At 33.4% G+C, this 15,554-nt stretch overlaps 1 protein-coding gene across 1 annotated transcript; it reads right to left on the bottom strand.

The window, feature by feature from the left end:
- Nucleotides 1-428: 428 nt before the first annotated feature.
- Nucleotides 429-1,037, bottom strand: LOC147393961 (uncharacterized). The gene has a single exon (XM_086454813.1). The coding sequence runs from the start codon at nt 936-938 to the stop codon at nt 705-707; it is 234 nt and encodes a 77-aa protein (XP_086310939.1). The 5' UTR covers nt 939-1,037; the 3' UTR covers nt 429-704.
- Nucleotides 1,038-15,554: the final 14,517 nt, after the last annotated feature.

The raw sequence follows: 15,554 nt of genomic DNA, 5'->3' as shown, positions 1-15,554 counted from the left end.
TTGTTGTAAATTAGAAAATAATTTTAATAGAGAGAAATATGCATGTCTGGAAAACCAGAATCAGTTTGCGGGAGTAGTGTTCTTCTTCTTCTTCTTCATGTTCTGGTCAAACCTTTTTACTGAATATTCAACTTTAGATCAAGAAAAATCTTTAAATGATCAAAATAAGAATTTCACACAAATTTTGTTTGGATCCTGAACTTTATAAGATTTTAGTAAATATGAATAGTGTTTCCAGACAAAAACATTGAACACATCCATCAGCATCAAAGCCTTATCCCAAATATTTGGAGTCGGTCGCAGGAATTCTGTTCTTCGATCAAATTCTTTAAAACTATCATCAACCCTTTTCTCCAATTCAATTCTTGCTAAAACCATCATCACCAATAGAAAAATTATTAGTTGAAATCGGACCCTAGACGCAGAAATGATCATTCAACATAGGAATATATATACACAGAGGAAGGTAACAGAAAAAACCGCCTAATTTTACATGTAATAATCACATCTGCCCATCAAAAACAAGGGATATACATATACCCTTTATAAACCTACTAAGTGGGATGATAGAAAACCAACTTGCCTAAGAAAACAACAAAACTAAACACATAGAGACACACCTAGAAACTGTAAACAAAGAGACTATGTTCCTCCTACTCGTCGAGACTAGGCGCCTTCGATGAAATTCAACCATCTCCATATCATTATGAGTCACCAACAGATATGGGTCGGCCTGCTCTCCCCAACGGTGAGCGCGAGAGCTGTCTCGTGATCTCACGAAGAACGGGTCTGATCTCGGGTTGAGGCTGAGATGGGTCCTTAATCTTTTCATATTCTTCTTGTTTGATCTTTCTGACTTGGCTGTGAATTGGTGAAGAACCCAAATTATCATTCTTTCTCTCTTGCCCATCTCTGCTTTTGTTCTTTCTTTGCTCCATTTCTTCTTCTTCTTCTCTCTATGAAATAAGTGATGAAAATTCTCTCACCTTAATATTCTCTGTTTTGAGCTCCTTTGCTTTGTGTTCTGTGTTTTGTGTTTTGTGTTTTTGTGTATTTATATACTAAAGAGGGTGAGAGGAGGGTGATGAGAAATATCTCTTTGTTTTGGATTACTTCGAGACGACTCTTTTGAACCTTGTTTTTGCTATTTGCCCTTTTCTTTTATAAGAATTACGAAATTGCCTAATTTTTTTCCATCTAAAATTATTCCTCGTTTTGTATCTTTATCTTTGACCTAACCATGGGCCCAAGTCGAGGTTGGACTAACCATAGTTCTAAAACCTGTTGAGTCAACTCTAAACTCAATGAGTCGACTTGATTGGATTTTGATTGTTTTATGTTAGACTCAATATTCTTTGAATTTTTCCAAAAATTCATAAACTTATCTTAATAACGGAAAAGTCAATCGAATTCATAAAATTCATAAATTTCCAAATATGATAATATTTTTACCTTTCAACCACCAAATTTTATCTTCTTCAACCTTCGAATGTCAAGAACAACATAGGACTTTTAGGGAGGTTGATTATCATTCATGTATTATTATTATTATTATTATTTTTTTTTTTAAGGAAAGAAATCACCATTTATATAATCCCTAATTTTTTTAAAGAAATTTTCCGAATTAGCCAAATTGAACCCCTTGTGAGCTTGTTTACTATGTTTTCGATACTCTAAAACTCTATAGAACCAATTTGTTGAGTTAACTCAAAAATTATTAAGTTAATTGATCAACTTGGATGAGTCAGCTTGAAAATACACTGACTTGCTTAAAAAATTTGACTAAATATATAAATATGATTTTCTATGGAGAACAAAATTTAATATTTTTTATTTATTTAAAATATTAAAATTATTTTTTTAAATATATTTTTGTTTGACTTGTCCGAGTTTTGGCATAAGTCTATTGAGTCAAGTCGAGTTTTCTAATTTTAAAATAGAGACCAACAGAATTCTACCAAACATGTTTTTGGTCCGATCACGTATAATGTAATCATCTCGTTATTATAGTTTTTTTTCTTTTTTTAAATATAAATTTTGGTCAAAGCTTAGTCTTGTTTGACCAAGTCAAATAACCCGCCCTTCCAACGCGTATACAAATATTCTTTAATTTGACTGATATGCCCCCCCTCCCAACGTTCTAGAGTCGACAAAGAAATGTTTGTATGGGAAATGAAATTGTGGGACTGACAGTTGTTTAATTCCGTAGGTGGTTTTGTCTTGAATTCCTTTAATTACAATAGTGTCCAACAAATCTATCACCTCTCAACTTCAATACAAATGTCTTCATCAAATTGTGAGATTGTCTTTGATTAGGAGAGAAATTGAGATAGTCTCTATCGAAATATTTTGATACATTTCAAGCTAATTTGAAATATTTAATGTTCTATAGTCAATTTTACGTTATATATTAATTTTTTGAATAATTTAAAAATGATAATATCTCTAAGATGATAAATATTTTTTTTTTTTTTTTTTAAGAAAAAGAGAATCATGTTATCTTACTTGTATTTGGACACTAATTATTGCTATAATCACCAATATTATATTATGATTAAAGAAGAAATATTTGATTAAGGAAAGAAAATTAGTAACAAAGTAGATAGAATAAGATTCTTAATTCATAAAGTGGATTTTCAATATCTAGGAAAGCAATCCAATATTAGAAGAATAAGATTTGGAGGATGATTAGGTCTAAAACATCCAAGTGAGATTCAAGTGCAACATAGCCATCCCTAACAGAATGATCTAATCGTTATGAGTAGGATTGGCAATGGATCGGTTCGGTACTGGATCAGTATCATTCCAATACCTATCCAAAAAATTTTAAATATGTACCTGATCTGATTTGTACGGATTAATGAATATGTGAACCGAATCCGACTCGTTTCATTTCATTCTTAATCTAAAACCGATTCGAACACATGCCTTATTTTTAAATTATTAATGTTCAAAAAATATAAAATCATATAAAATTTTAAAAAATCTACTTTTCAACAATAAATAACAGAGAGAAATAAAAAAGACTAACATGTTTTATATATTTGTATTTATATGAAATTAAAAATAAAAAAAAGTATTAAAATATGTTCGGATTGAATTTCTTTTTGGAACGGATTGGAGTATATCCAATTCAAGATTGTTTTGGATTTAAGATTTCAATCCGAATCTGAATCAAAAATCAGATTTTTCATATTTTTTTGGATCGGATCGATCGGGATCGGTTTTAACATCCGGTATATTTAGAATTTGTTGTTGTGTGAATACAAATTTTCTTTTATCATTCTTTTACGAAAGCTTCCATGAACAAACCCACAAATGAGTTCAAAATGTTGAAAAATTTACCAATCAAGCCGATTTTTCATATTTTAACTTATAATAAAGGGTATTTTAGTCATTTCAAGTGAATAGTCTTTAATACTTCCTAGGAATCCAAATCTGAATTCACACAAGTCGGATGTAATTCTAATTTCAAAGGTCTTATCCTAAGGAGAGTCATCGTTCCAATTCCACCATTTGACGAAAGAAGAATATCGTCCTTTTTGGTAATTCTCCAAACTTAAGGGCATTTTCGATAAATTTGATCAATAAGAGGGGCAATATAGGAAGAAAAGATTTCGTAGTGTTGACGTCGAATAATTACGTGGTAGGTTTATGCTGTTAAGTTTGTTGGTGAGCAGTCGGCCATGGTAAGCGTAAACGTGAAGCAGCGTTAAACTACGCCACGTGGCATAAAGAAATCGTCTTCTTGACGCAACCTAAGCTCATATCTACTTCTCTAATTTTTTTTTCCTTTTAAAAAAATAAATAATATTTTATCAATTTTGATTATTACTCCTCTTTTGTACTCTATAACGAGACCAAAAGACAAGAAAATTAGTCTTAAATATGAAGATAAAATACTTACTTAATTAACATTTGGTGAATATTTGAGATATTTTTATGTTTTTAAATTAATGAAATATATCCTTGACCACGGTCTACTCTAATAGAAAAATGCAAATGATTTAAATACCCTTATCTTCATCCTGTAATTAAATGTTCTTGATTTTTCTTTTCAAATCAGTCATCGATAATCTTTTAGGTTTTTCTTTTCTTTCATCTTCAACCTTCATATTCTATCTACTTCAAAAATCAAATATTAAGAATGAATTAAAATTTTTGAAGAAGTAGAAGATGATGGAATTTTTATTTGAACAGCTGAACGATAATATTTTGAATTTAAAAAAAAAAAAAACTTCATTGCTAAGATTCAATCACTTCAACTTTCAAACATTAAGAATGAGATAGGATTTTGGAGAAGTAGAAGGCGATAAAATTTAGACATAAAAATCAAGGGTTTTTCATTTATTAGAGTTTGAAAATAATGTTTTGAGGATAAGATTAAAAATAACTGAACATTAAGTGAAGAGATTGAAGTTGGCCAATTATATACATATATATATATATATTTGGTGGGGAGAGGGGATTCAAGGATTTTTGCCTAGAGATTGAAGATGAGGGTATTTAAGTAATATTTTTTGGTTTATAAGAGAAGACCAAGATAAAGGGACATGTCACCCATGTGAAAATAAATATTTTTCATAGGCGGCAAGAAAAGATATTTTGGTATGTGGAAGAAGTTATAGTTGGACAAACACGTTACGTGGGTAGTAGAAGGTGCAAAGATTTGTTGGCCCACTTTATTTGGTACCACGTGTAATAAATAATTAAGACCTAGTCCAAACATCATGGTGTGAAGCATGTGCAATGCATGACCCACACATCACATGCACCAATAAGTGAGGGTGTGCCCTCATGGATGGTTTCTGAGGAATTAATCGTATTGGTTCGAAATTGCCATTGAGCCAATCCCTCGGGATTCATTAATGGCTAACTTAAGTGGGACAATAAGTTTAGCTATGCATTCACTATTGTCACCTATACATGTTTTGGTAGAGGTTCTGTACGTGAAAAAGGACTTTTGTTGTTGTTGTTGGACAAATATCTTACTAGCTCTATGGTTATGGTACATCCACATTAGAAATGTTACTTCAGTATGATCCATAATCAAATCTTAATTGAGTGTTGGGTCATCAAACATGTTTCTTGGGTCAATGTGATCACGAGGGCTTAGGTTTGTTCAGATTGATGAATCTATGTTACCTGATTCATCGATTCGTTCTGATATGGGTTCAACAATTTGATTTACTTATATACATAATTCAACTAGAGTACTCCCGATGGAGAAAGGTGTCCTGTTCCTAAAACAAAATAAAATATCTATGTAGCCTGAGTTTATTGGAAACAAACACATTGGTCTACGTGCCATACAAATCCAATGTGTCTTAAACTCTTACCAAAAAATGTCACTTAGACACCGTTTCTATGCTATAGGAAGGGGACACCGATCTAGGTCTTGAGTCATTCAAGTATGAGAGAACCGCATATTTATTTATTTCTCGAAGTTTATACTACTAAGTAGTATTTTTGCTATTCATTTATAGAATTGATTTTGATCAAAATTATTGAGGATTCTCTGCCTTAATCAAAGGAAAATCAAAAGCCTAGCAAATCAAAGGCCTTCCATATGTGCATCCATTGACCCCTAATTTTAGAAGTTGATTTTCTGCTAATTCTTTCCATTTATTTTGTAATCACCATTTATGTATACAGTCTGATTCTTCTCCCACCCTCCTTCCCTTCAACACCATGATTCACATGGTTATAATCAAACTCTCCTCCTCCAACTATCTCTTATGGAAGAGTCAACTTCTTCCACTTCTCGAGAGCCAAGGTCTGCTAGGTCATGTGGACGGTACCCTTGTGCCCCCACCTCCATTTGATCCTCCCACCTCTCAAACACCAAATCCCAAACACCTGGCATGGAAAGCAACCAATCAACATCTTCTCAGTCTTCTCCTCTCCTCTCTCACAAAAGAAGCCATGGTTGAAGACGTCGGCCTCTCCACATCCCGCGAGGTTTAGACTGCCTTGGAAAACACCTTTAGTCACTGTTCTAAAGCCCGTGAAATTCGCCTCAAAGATGACCTCCAATTAATGAAGCACAACACCGGTCCTGTCACTTCCTGCGCCCGTGCTTTCAAGGCCCTATGTGATCAGCTTCACGCCATTGGTCGCCCCGTTGATGAAACTGACAAAGTTCACTGGTTTCTTCGTGGTCTAAGGCCTGATTTCTCCAGTTTCTCTATTGCCCAAATGGCATAAACGCCTCTCCCCTGCTTCCCAAATCTTGTGTCCAAAGCGGAAAGTTTTGAACTCTTTCAAAAATCTCTGGAAACTCCGGCGCCCTCAGCTGCAGCATTTACTGCTAACCAAACCTCTTCTCATCGCAGGGGTGGCTTGTCTCGCCATAGCCGTGGCCGCGCAAATGGCTCCTGCAGGGAAACTTCTAGTCACAGACAGGGTCGTGCCCAATCTACTCAAGGTCATCGTCCACCATGATGCTAGATTTGCCGCTTGGAAGGACACTATGTTGATCGGTGCCGGCAACGATATGATCGGCATCAGCATAAACCATCTACGCAACTTGCAAAAGCCTTCAACGCTTCATGTTTCCTGTCTGAAAATGAAGCTCCAGATTGGTTCTTTGACACAGGGGCTTCGACCCACATGACTCTAGCCCACTCCACTTTGAACCAGTCCAAAGCCTACATGGGTAAGAATTGTGTGATTGTAGGGAATGGTGCGTCCCTACTTATTACCCACATTGGTAAAATTTCACCTTCCCCAGATCTTCATTTGTTAGATGTTTTGGTTGTCCCTCACCTTACTAAAAATCTTTTGTCCATTAGTAAATTAACTCATGATTTTTCTTTATCTGTTACATTTACTAATAATTTTTTTTCACTATTCAGAATCGTCAAACAGGAAGGGTGGTGGTAACCGGTAAACGCGATGGAGGCCTATATGTGTTAGAGCGCGGAAATTCCGCTTTTATTTCTATCCTTAAAAATAAATCTCTTCATGCGTCGTATGATTTATGGCATGCTCACCTTGGACATGTAAATCATTCTATTATCTCTTTTTTAAATAAAAAATGACAGTTTTATCTTACCTCTTTATTACCATCTCCTAAATTCTGTGATACATGCCAACTTGCAAAGAATCATCGTTTACCTTATCCACGTAATGAACATAGGTCGTCTAATGTGTTAGATCTTATTCATTGTGATATCTAGGGCCCTTTAGCCGTAAAATCCAATTTAGGTTTTGCCTACTATGTTTTATTCATTGATGATTATTCTTGTTTCACTTGGCTTTATCCATTGAAATTAAAATCTGACTTCTATGATACCTTCATTCAATTTCAAAATTTGTGGAAAATCAACATTCTACTCATATAAAAAAATTTAAAAGTGACGTTGGTATAGAATTTACTAGCAACTGTTTTAAAACCCATCTTCGTACCTCTAGCATTCATCATCAACTCTCTTGTCTATATACTCCCGCCCAAAACGGTCGCACTGAAAGGAAACACCGTCATGTGACTGAGACCGGCTTAGCTTTGCTTTTCCATTGTCACACTTCTTCTCGCTTCTAGGTTGACACCTTTAGCACTGTAGCTTACATCATCAACCGATTGCCCACCCCACTTCTTGGAGGTAAGTCCCCATTTGAGCTTCTATATGGTTTATCTCCAAATTATGAAAATTTTCATCCATTTGGTTGTCGTGTTTATCCTTGTTTACGTGATTATATGGCTAACAAATTTTCCCCTCATAGCATTCTTTGCATTTTTTAGGGGTACAGCTCCTCTTACAAAGGGTTCTGTTGTCTTGACCCCACCACCTCTAGGCTATATATCACTTGACATGCTCAGTTCGATGAGACTCACTTTCCCTTCCTAGATACATCCCAGGCTTATCCCATATCCTCCCTCCAATTTTCAAAATTTTTGGAACCTAGTCTAACCCTTACAAAAATGCTCCCATCACGTCCCATTCTCGGCAAATTGCACAATCTGGATCTAACCCGTGTCGTATTTGTACTAATCCAGTGGATGAGTCTTTGCAGGCCAATGATTCTCTTGCAGGTCCACCCTCGTCGCATTTGGATCCCAGCCCAGTTTCTCTTGAGCTTCCCACCAAGCCGCCTATCACTACTCTTATTGCGACAACTCCGATGGTTTCTCATCCACAAAGCTGATATTTTCAAAACTCACCACCCGACAAATCTTGCTCTTTTGGGATCCTCTGATCTTCTCTCTGCTTTCCTTGCATCCACTGACTTAAAGGATTTAAATCTACTGCTAAAAATCATGTTTGGCTTACTACTATGAATGAAGAAATTTTCAAACACTTAAAAAATAATAGGAAGAAAGTGGTCTTGATTGGTACCTGATGTTGATATTAGAATTAGTGACGGATTCCTTGAAAAAATTTGTTTTGTTGGTGATCTTTAGGTGTGATCGATTGATGGAAAAGTCACACGACCACCATAATGTTAACAAATACTTAGTTATTCAATTTCAATTATCTAAGTTCTTAATATAATAAAATAAAACTATGAAATCTTGGGCTTAGACCCATAGCTCAATTGGTTGACATGTTGCAATCCAACTTTAAGGTTGTGGCTTGATGACTAAACCAAATGATGATTTATGCATGGAATCACTTTATGATGTTGTAATCAAACACCCACCAATAATAAAATTTAAAAAATGTTGCTATTATGAAGATTTGTTGATGTACCAAGCAGGACCTTAATGGAATGTGCCAAACTTAGTAAAGCTGATTAAGACTAGTTCAAAATCCGTTAAAGCCATCTTCAACAAAAATAAATAATAATAATAATAAAAATTGTACATGATAAATCTTGAGTTAAATCTAGGCCTTATATATTTTCGGATCTAAGAGAGGTGAAGTTTGGGTTGATCCAACACAACCCAGGCGTGTGGACGTGCATGTGTAGCTCAGAAGCTCCATTCGGCATATTAGGCCGAGTGAGCGGAATGTGTACTCTTCCTTATGTAGGGAAGGGTAAACTTGAGTGGCATAACACGACAAGTTATCTTATTATGTTTGACATTTATTTTTGAAAAGTATCTTGAGATTATAGGAATGATCGATCACATTAATCACAATTATCCATATGAAGGATTTAGATGGAGTTAAATTCAAATTCCCCCAAATAGGGTGATGTATTAGAATGAGTGATTAAAGAAAGAGGAGAATCTATACAGTGGGGAAATAGATTTTGAGAGAAATGGCTTTTCAACTTTTTTGGAAAGTTCTTGAGAAAAAGAGAATCGTCTATTATTCTCTGTAATTTGAGCGTCAAAGGATGTTTGACAGATACCACTAGGGGTGCAACTTGGTTCGGTTCGGTTTGAGGTCAAATTGGAATCGAATCAACATAGATCAGTTCCACTAAATAAGTACCAGAACCGAAGCAAATTCCATTGGAACCAAATCAAATTAAAATCAGTTTGGTTCGGTTTGATTTCACGAATTGCAAATATTTTATAAATTATAAGTAATATTTTTTAATGAAAAAATAAACATAAAATTTCATATAATAAGTCACAAATCTATCCATAAAAAAACCATTAGTTTATCTATAAAAGATCACTAATCTATGTAATAACGCTTAAAATAATTCATAATAATTATTATATACATATGTATTTATTTATTGCATAGGTGTTCGATTCTCGGTTTGGTTCGGTTCTATACAAACTTGATCCAAGAATCGAACCCAATTGATCAGTTCTCTATTTTTGTAACCCGGAATCGAACCGCAACTGATTCCAAATCAAATCAAACCACCCCAAAGCCATCGGTTCTCGGTTTGAACCGGACCAAGTTGCACCCCTAGATACCACACCGATGCCTCAATGTGTTCATGAGGAGGGATGGCCCATCATCAAGGATGATTTAAATGGAGTTAAATCTATTAATACATGATTAACTGAATTTCACTAATCAAAATTCTTATTGGCTTAAATCCTCCTCCGTCATATATTTTTCTGTTTTTTATTATTTAATATTTAAGTTCAAAAATTAATTAATTTTTTTAATTAATCATACATACATGTAAGATATAACTACTTTAATATGCTGAGAGAGCAATAAGACTCATGCGTTATAGCTTTAGGTTCGCTCCAAACTGTCTAATCAACAAAAAGCATTCCTAACTAATGATAACGAGTGATTGAGGTTAAAATAACAAATAAGGCCCCCCATGGATTTAAATTTGTTAAAAAATAAAAAACAAATGAGTAGTGTTGGTGATAACTTGTATCTACTAAATTTAAGTTCTTGAAAAAGAGTTTAAATCCAACGATTATAAATCATTCTTAAGACAATGCCATTATTAATGGATGTGATTCACCGAGGGATGGATCACGGATTCATACGGTCAGTGGGTCATCAAAAATGCCACATGGCATATAATGGGGTGCCACCTGACCTTGGTTAAGAACGGGACATCCTTCTTTTTATTATTATTTTTTAAATAATAAGATTCACAATATTGGTGGTTTCCCTCGTCTAACCGATCTTATTACATAACAACAATTGGTTGTATCTGTATTTTTATATTCAGTGTTTGTTTGTGCTATTTTTCAGCGCTTATCACTGAAAAAAAATTAAATTCAGTACTTTTTGTCAAAATAGCGCGTTTGTTTACTCTATATTTTCAACGTTTATTGTTAAAAATAAGTGAATAAAATTCAGCACTATTTTGATGCTGAAAAAAAGTGCTGAAGCGGTAAGCACTTCGCTTTTTTCAATACGGACAAGTATGCCCTTCATTTTTTTTGAGCATTGACAAGTTTACCCTTATTCTTAAAAGGATATTACCTATTATATCCCATGGATAAGTATAGAAGCACCCCACAAATTAATAAACCCACACCATGGCTAAATTATTTTGTCTTATATGAGTTAAAAGTTTTGGAATGAGTTATTTTTTTGATGAGGATGATCTTGTCATTAGTATATAAGCACCCCACAAATTAATAAACTCACACCATGATTAAATTATTTTGTCTTATATGGACTAAAAGTTTTGGAATAAGTTGATTTTTGATGAGGATGACCTCTACAATGAGGAGGTCATCCTCACCAAAAATCAGCACATCCTGAAACTTCTAATTCTATCAAAACAAGTTCAAGAATCGTAAATCGTCATTTTTTTTTTATAACTATTTTTGACAAGTTAGAAGTTTCAAAATAGACTGATTTTTTGTGAAGATCTCTAGACCATATAGACCATTCTCACTAAAAATTTACTTATTCCAAAAACTTTAACCCATATAAAACAAAAAAAATTGGCTATAGTGTGGATTGCCCTTATTAATTCATAGTGTGCTTTTATAATTACACATCCTTCATTTCCATCGAAAATTATTCATCCAAAATAAAGTACTTTTAATGTTGATTTCAAATTTTAGTGACTTGTATGACATTATTATTTTTAATTTGAAATTTTTGGGCTTTTATAAATAGAAATTATTATTTATAAATTGAAGATTTGAGTATTATTTATTATTTAAAAATAAATTGTATTTTAACTTTATAAGAAATAATATATTTTATTGTGTTTGATAAGAAATAGGCATTTGAAACATGCAAACAATGTATAATATGATTATAAGGATAATAAAGACAATTTACCAACTTCAGCAATATGTAACAAAAATGATTCAACATCTAAACAAATAACTTTTTCATCACTTAAATTCAGCGCTTAATGCTATTCAGCACTTATTTTTTTCAGTTTAGCAAACAGTACCTTAACTTTTATTTTGGATTTTGATTTGATAATTTACCAAATCAACTCCTGATAAATGATATTTTAATCGGATATGGACATGACCGATAAAATGGATGAAAACATGTAAATTATATTATATACTTTGGTAAATAATATGCGTTGGTACGTGGCTGATGTGGCAAGGACACATAACCTCTCTACCCTTGCCGTGTCGGTAACGTAGAGATCGCGTACTATATAGCCTTTGAAGATATTGGAGGAGGACTCAAAATATTCAAATGTGGAGGAATATTATTAAGAAAAGAGATATTCTATTGGCACACCAACTTTTACATTCAACTCACAAGTCCTATTGAAATTAAACTGTTGTCAACATATACATTGCTGTGTTACAAGTAAAAGTTTGCGTGTTAATAGAAACTCTCTTAAAATAAAAATAAAAATAGAAAGTTATTATTACCACACCAACTTTTATTAATGCCACACCAATTCTTATATAAATCAACAAAAAATTTCACACAGTTGATTGGCATTAGTAAAATTTGGTGTGGCAATAGAAACTCTCTAAAAAAAAAAATACATAGGTCGATAAATGGAATGGGTTTTAGTTGATTTGTGTAAGATGTGGATGACTTCATTTTTTTTTTTTTTTTATAACTTTTGGTTGAGACTCCTAATTTTGTGTTAATGATTATAAGTCTTTTGAAGAGGTATCTTGGGTTTTATTTTTCTTGTTTTAATGTCAATTTAGTTTTAATTGGTTTTTTAAGCTATTTATTTTTGTACCAATTTAAAATTTGTGGATTTGAGGTGTGGGTAGTCTTACTGTTATATGGTTTGGATTTTAGATCTTATAAGGACTTGAGGTGGGCTTTGTATGTTTTTTTGTTTGGTGTTTGGGTATTTAGATTTTTCGAAAGAGACGTGATAAAAATGATGTGCCAAAACGTATGTGGTCTGTGTACGGTTGACGTGGCAAGTGCACAGACCCATAGATTTTTCTTCGGGATACACAAGGAAAAATATCTATGGTTTTATTCACTTGCCACATCAACCGAGTATGTTTTAGCACATCATTTTATCATTAGTCTTTTCAAAATGGTAAGGGGTGTGAGGTTATGACTAGGGCTGTCAACATATGCTTATCGGTTCGGATACAATAATATCCGAATCCAAATCCAAATCCAAAATTTTTATCTGATATTCGAATCCGACGGATGTTCTAAAATTCTATCCAAATTTGAATTCGATTATCCTATCGGATATCAGATAATATCTTATTAGAATTCGAATAATTTGTATATTAAAAAAAAAACCCAATTTTTCCTTATCTAATTGGTCTTTTATTATTTAAAAAAAAAATCTATTATATATTATACTATGTATATAATAATAAAAAATCAAATAAAATAATATATTATATTATTTATATAAAAAATAAATGAAATAAAATAATATTTATAACATATATTATTTCGAATTGGATATTATCGGATTCAAAATGTTAATATCCGAATCCGTATCTGATAAGGAGTTGAATATATAAAACTATTCAAATTTGAATCCGATATTCAAAATTTTCAGATAATATCCGATTTTTCAAATTCGAATTTTCGACTATCCATTGACACCCCTAATTATGACTACTTGGATTAAGATTTTTTTATCTTATTTTGGTTATATATATATAATTCAATTTATGCATGTTATATAACTCACTTTGGATATTTGATTTCGGGACTGGACTTTAAAAAAAAAAAAATCGAAGATGAGACTTGTTTTATGAGGAATGATTTAAGATTGATTTCCTCTCATAAGGGTTCATTGGTGAAATATTGGCTGATCCTTTTAACAGTTGGAATTTTTTATATCGATAGTTTGATTCATTTGAGGTTAAAATATCTTGAAGTGATTTGTGGTCGACGAATCACAACCAAGACCTATTCTTAGACCTCGAATTCTTGGTTACCCCTCTGCAAATAGCCACAAATTTTCATTGAATTGCTTGGTAAAGATGTGTATGACCCCTGGTTTTAAAACTTGTTTTAAAGTCTCTTCTGGTCGATGAATGAGACTGAGTTGTCTTGGACAAGATATCTGATTTATTTGAGTCGTCCCAGATGAGATTTAGAAAAATGCCTTAGAAGTAGAACAAATCATGTCTTTGAGATGATTTGTCAACCTGTCTCGTTGGTGGACGCTATGGGGACAACTCGGATGAGATTCAAAACCATGGTATGAGATAGTAATTGCATTCCTATAATATGTTCTAGTTTAAGGGGGTGAATTGCACTGTGGATACCATCTTAAGGGATTGAGGATACCACCCATGCCCCCTACTTCCCATTCCAAAAGGAAGACAACTCTAGCACGATTCTTCATCCTTGAGGCCACTATACGCCCCTAGAGAGAGCAAATGGGAACCTAAGGATAGTACCCAAACTTTAAAATTTCATCTGAAGGTAATGTTTTGACCTGGAAAGAAAAAAAAAAAAAAAAAATTAAGATTTCTTTGATCAAAATATTCCGAAATGACAAAAAACATTCAAAGTTGTGGGTTTATTAGCATTCAGGTTCTTACTTTGCCTAATGCTTATTATCTTTCTCATCTAATTGACTGGAGCTCTTTTTAGCTTCCTCATCAAATTCATCCACTCTTTGTTAGCCCTCTCATCATGGTGTGGCAACTTAAGAAGTTAGGACAAGAATTAACCTACTAGTGTTGGGCATAGTAGCTATGGCCTCCTCTCCATAGCCAAGGGCAGAGCCAGGATTTTGCACACATGGGGGGGCAAACTAAGAGTGGAATTTTTTTTGTGTGGAGGCAATAACAATGATTTTTTTACCATCGTAGAATCATAAATCTTTTTCTGGGTATTTCCCAAGGCAAATGATCTACGATTTTGTGATGGGGGCACAAGGGGGCGTATGTCAGAGGTGAGTGTCAGATTATCACGACTCATAATAAAATTACCAATAGATTTATTTATATTATAAGGGCTTTAATATTACCGTACCATTATGTTATAAATAAACATTATAAGTGATTTTATTGTAAGACTTTGATATTTCTTCATATGCATTCATCATGATGTTCTTGATCCGGTGATTATGGGAATCAAATCAAGTTGGTTCTCAGCACAACAGAATCATTCTTGATGGGATCTATCAAAGCAATTGATCTCATTGCCTTTCATTTATTGTATGGGAGGATGATTCAATGCTCCTCTCCTCTACCCGTCGTCGGCCCATGAAAACTTCGCCTTCTCTCTTACTGAGCACACTAATGAAATATCATCCTAGATTTGTGATTTCTATTAATTGGATCTAAGCTTCTCTATCACAACATAAGCTCGATGAAAATATCAAATTGATCAAAGGGTAAAAAGATAATTTTGATATGATCTTCCACATCTCTAGACAAATCCCCATCTTCACAGTACTTATTATACAATAGTTAAATTTTAGTTGATTTTTGACCTTGCCCTGAGAAGGTAACTTATTTCCAGATTTTGATATTCTTCTAGCAACCCATGCTTTGCTCCTTCACCTTTTAATAAAAGATTGAAGAATGTTGAATTTTTTGAAATGGTTCGGACATAAATGGTTGCAAGTTTCAAGTTGATCATCGCGTACTAAAACAAAGAAAACTCTAGGGATTGAGGAATTGGGAAAAGATCATCCAGTTAAATTTCTTCTTGAAGATAAACAAACGACGCATACATGTTCTCATTTAGTTCTTCGCCGCACTACTTGAAACTCATCATCAAACACCCCCATTGTCGTCCGACAATAATTCACAAGGGACTTGTCTTTCTCTCTACACACACAAT

Source organism: Akebia trifoliata, chromosome 9, assembly GCF_017979445.1.
Source record: "Akebia trifoliata isolate Shusen 1 chromosome 9, ASM1797944v1, whole genome shotgun sequence".
NCBI classification, from domain to species: Eukaryota; Viridiplantae; Streptophyta; class Magnoliopsida; order Ranunculales; family Lardizabalaceae; genus Akebia; species Akebia trifoliata.
Note: the sequence above shows the minus strand (reverse complement) of the source record. Positions and strands in the feature narration are given on the sequence as shown.

Excerpts from the sequence above, each read along its gene's own strand:
- LOC147393961 (XM_086454813.1), bottom strand. The coding sequence starts at position 938 with ATGGAGCAAAGAAAGAACAAAAGCAGAGATGGGCAAGAGAGAAAGAAT.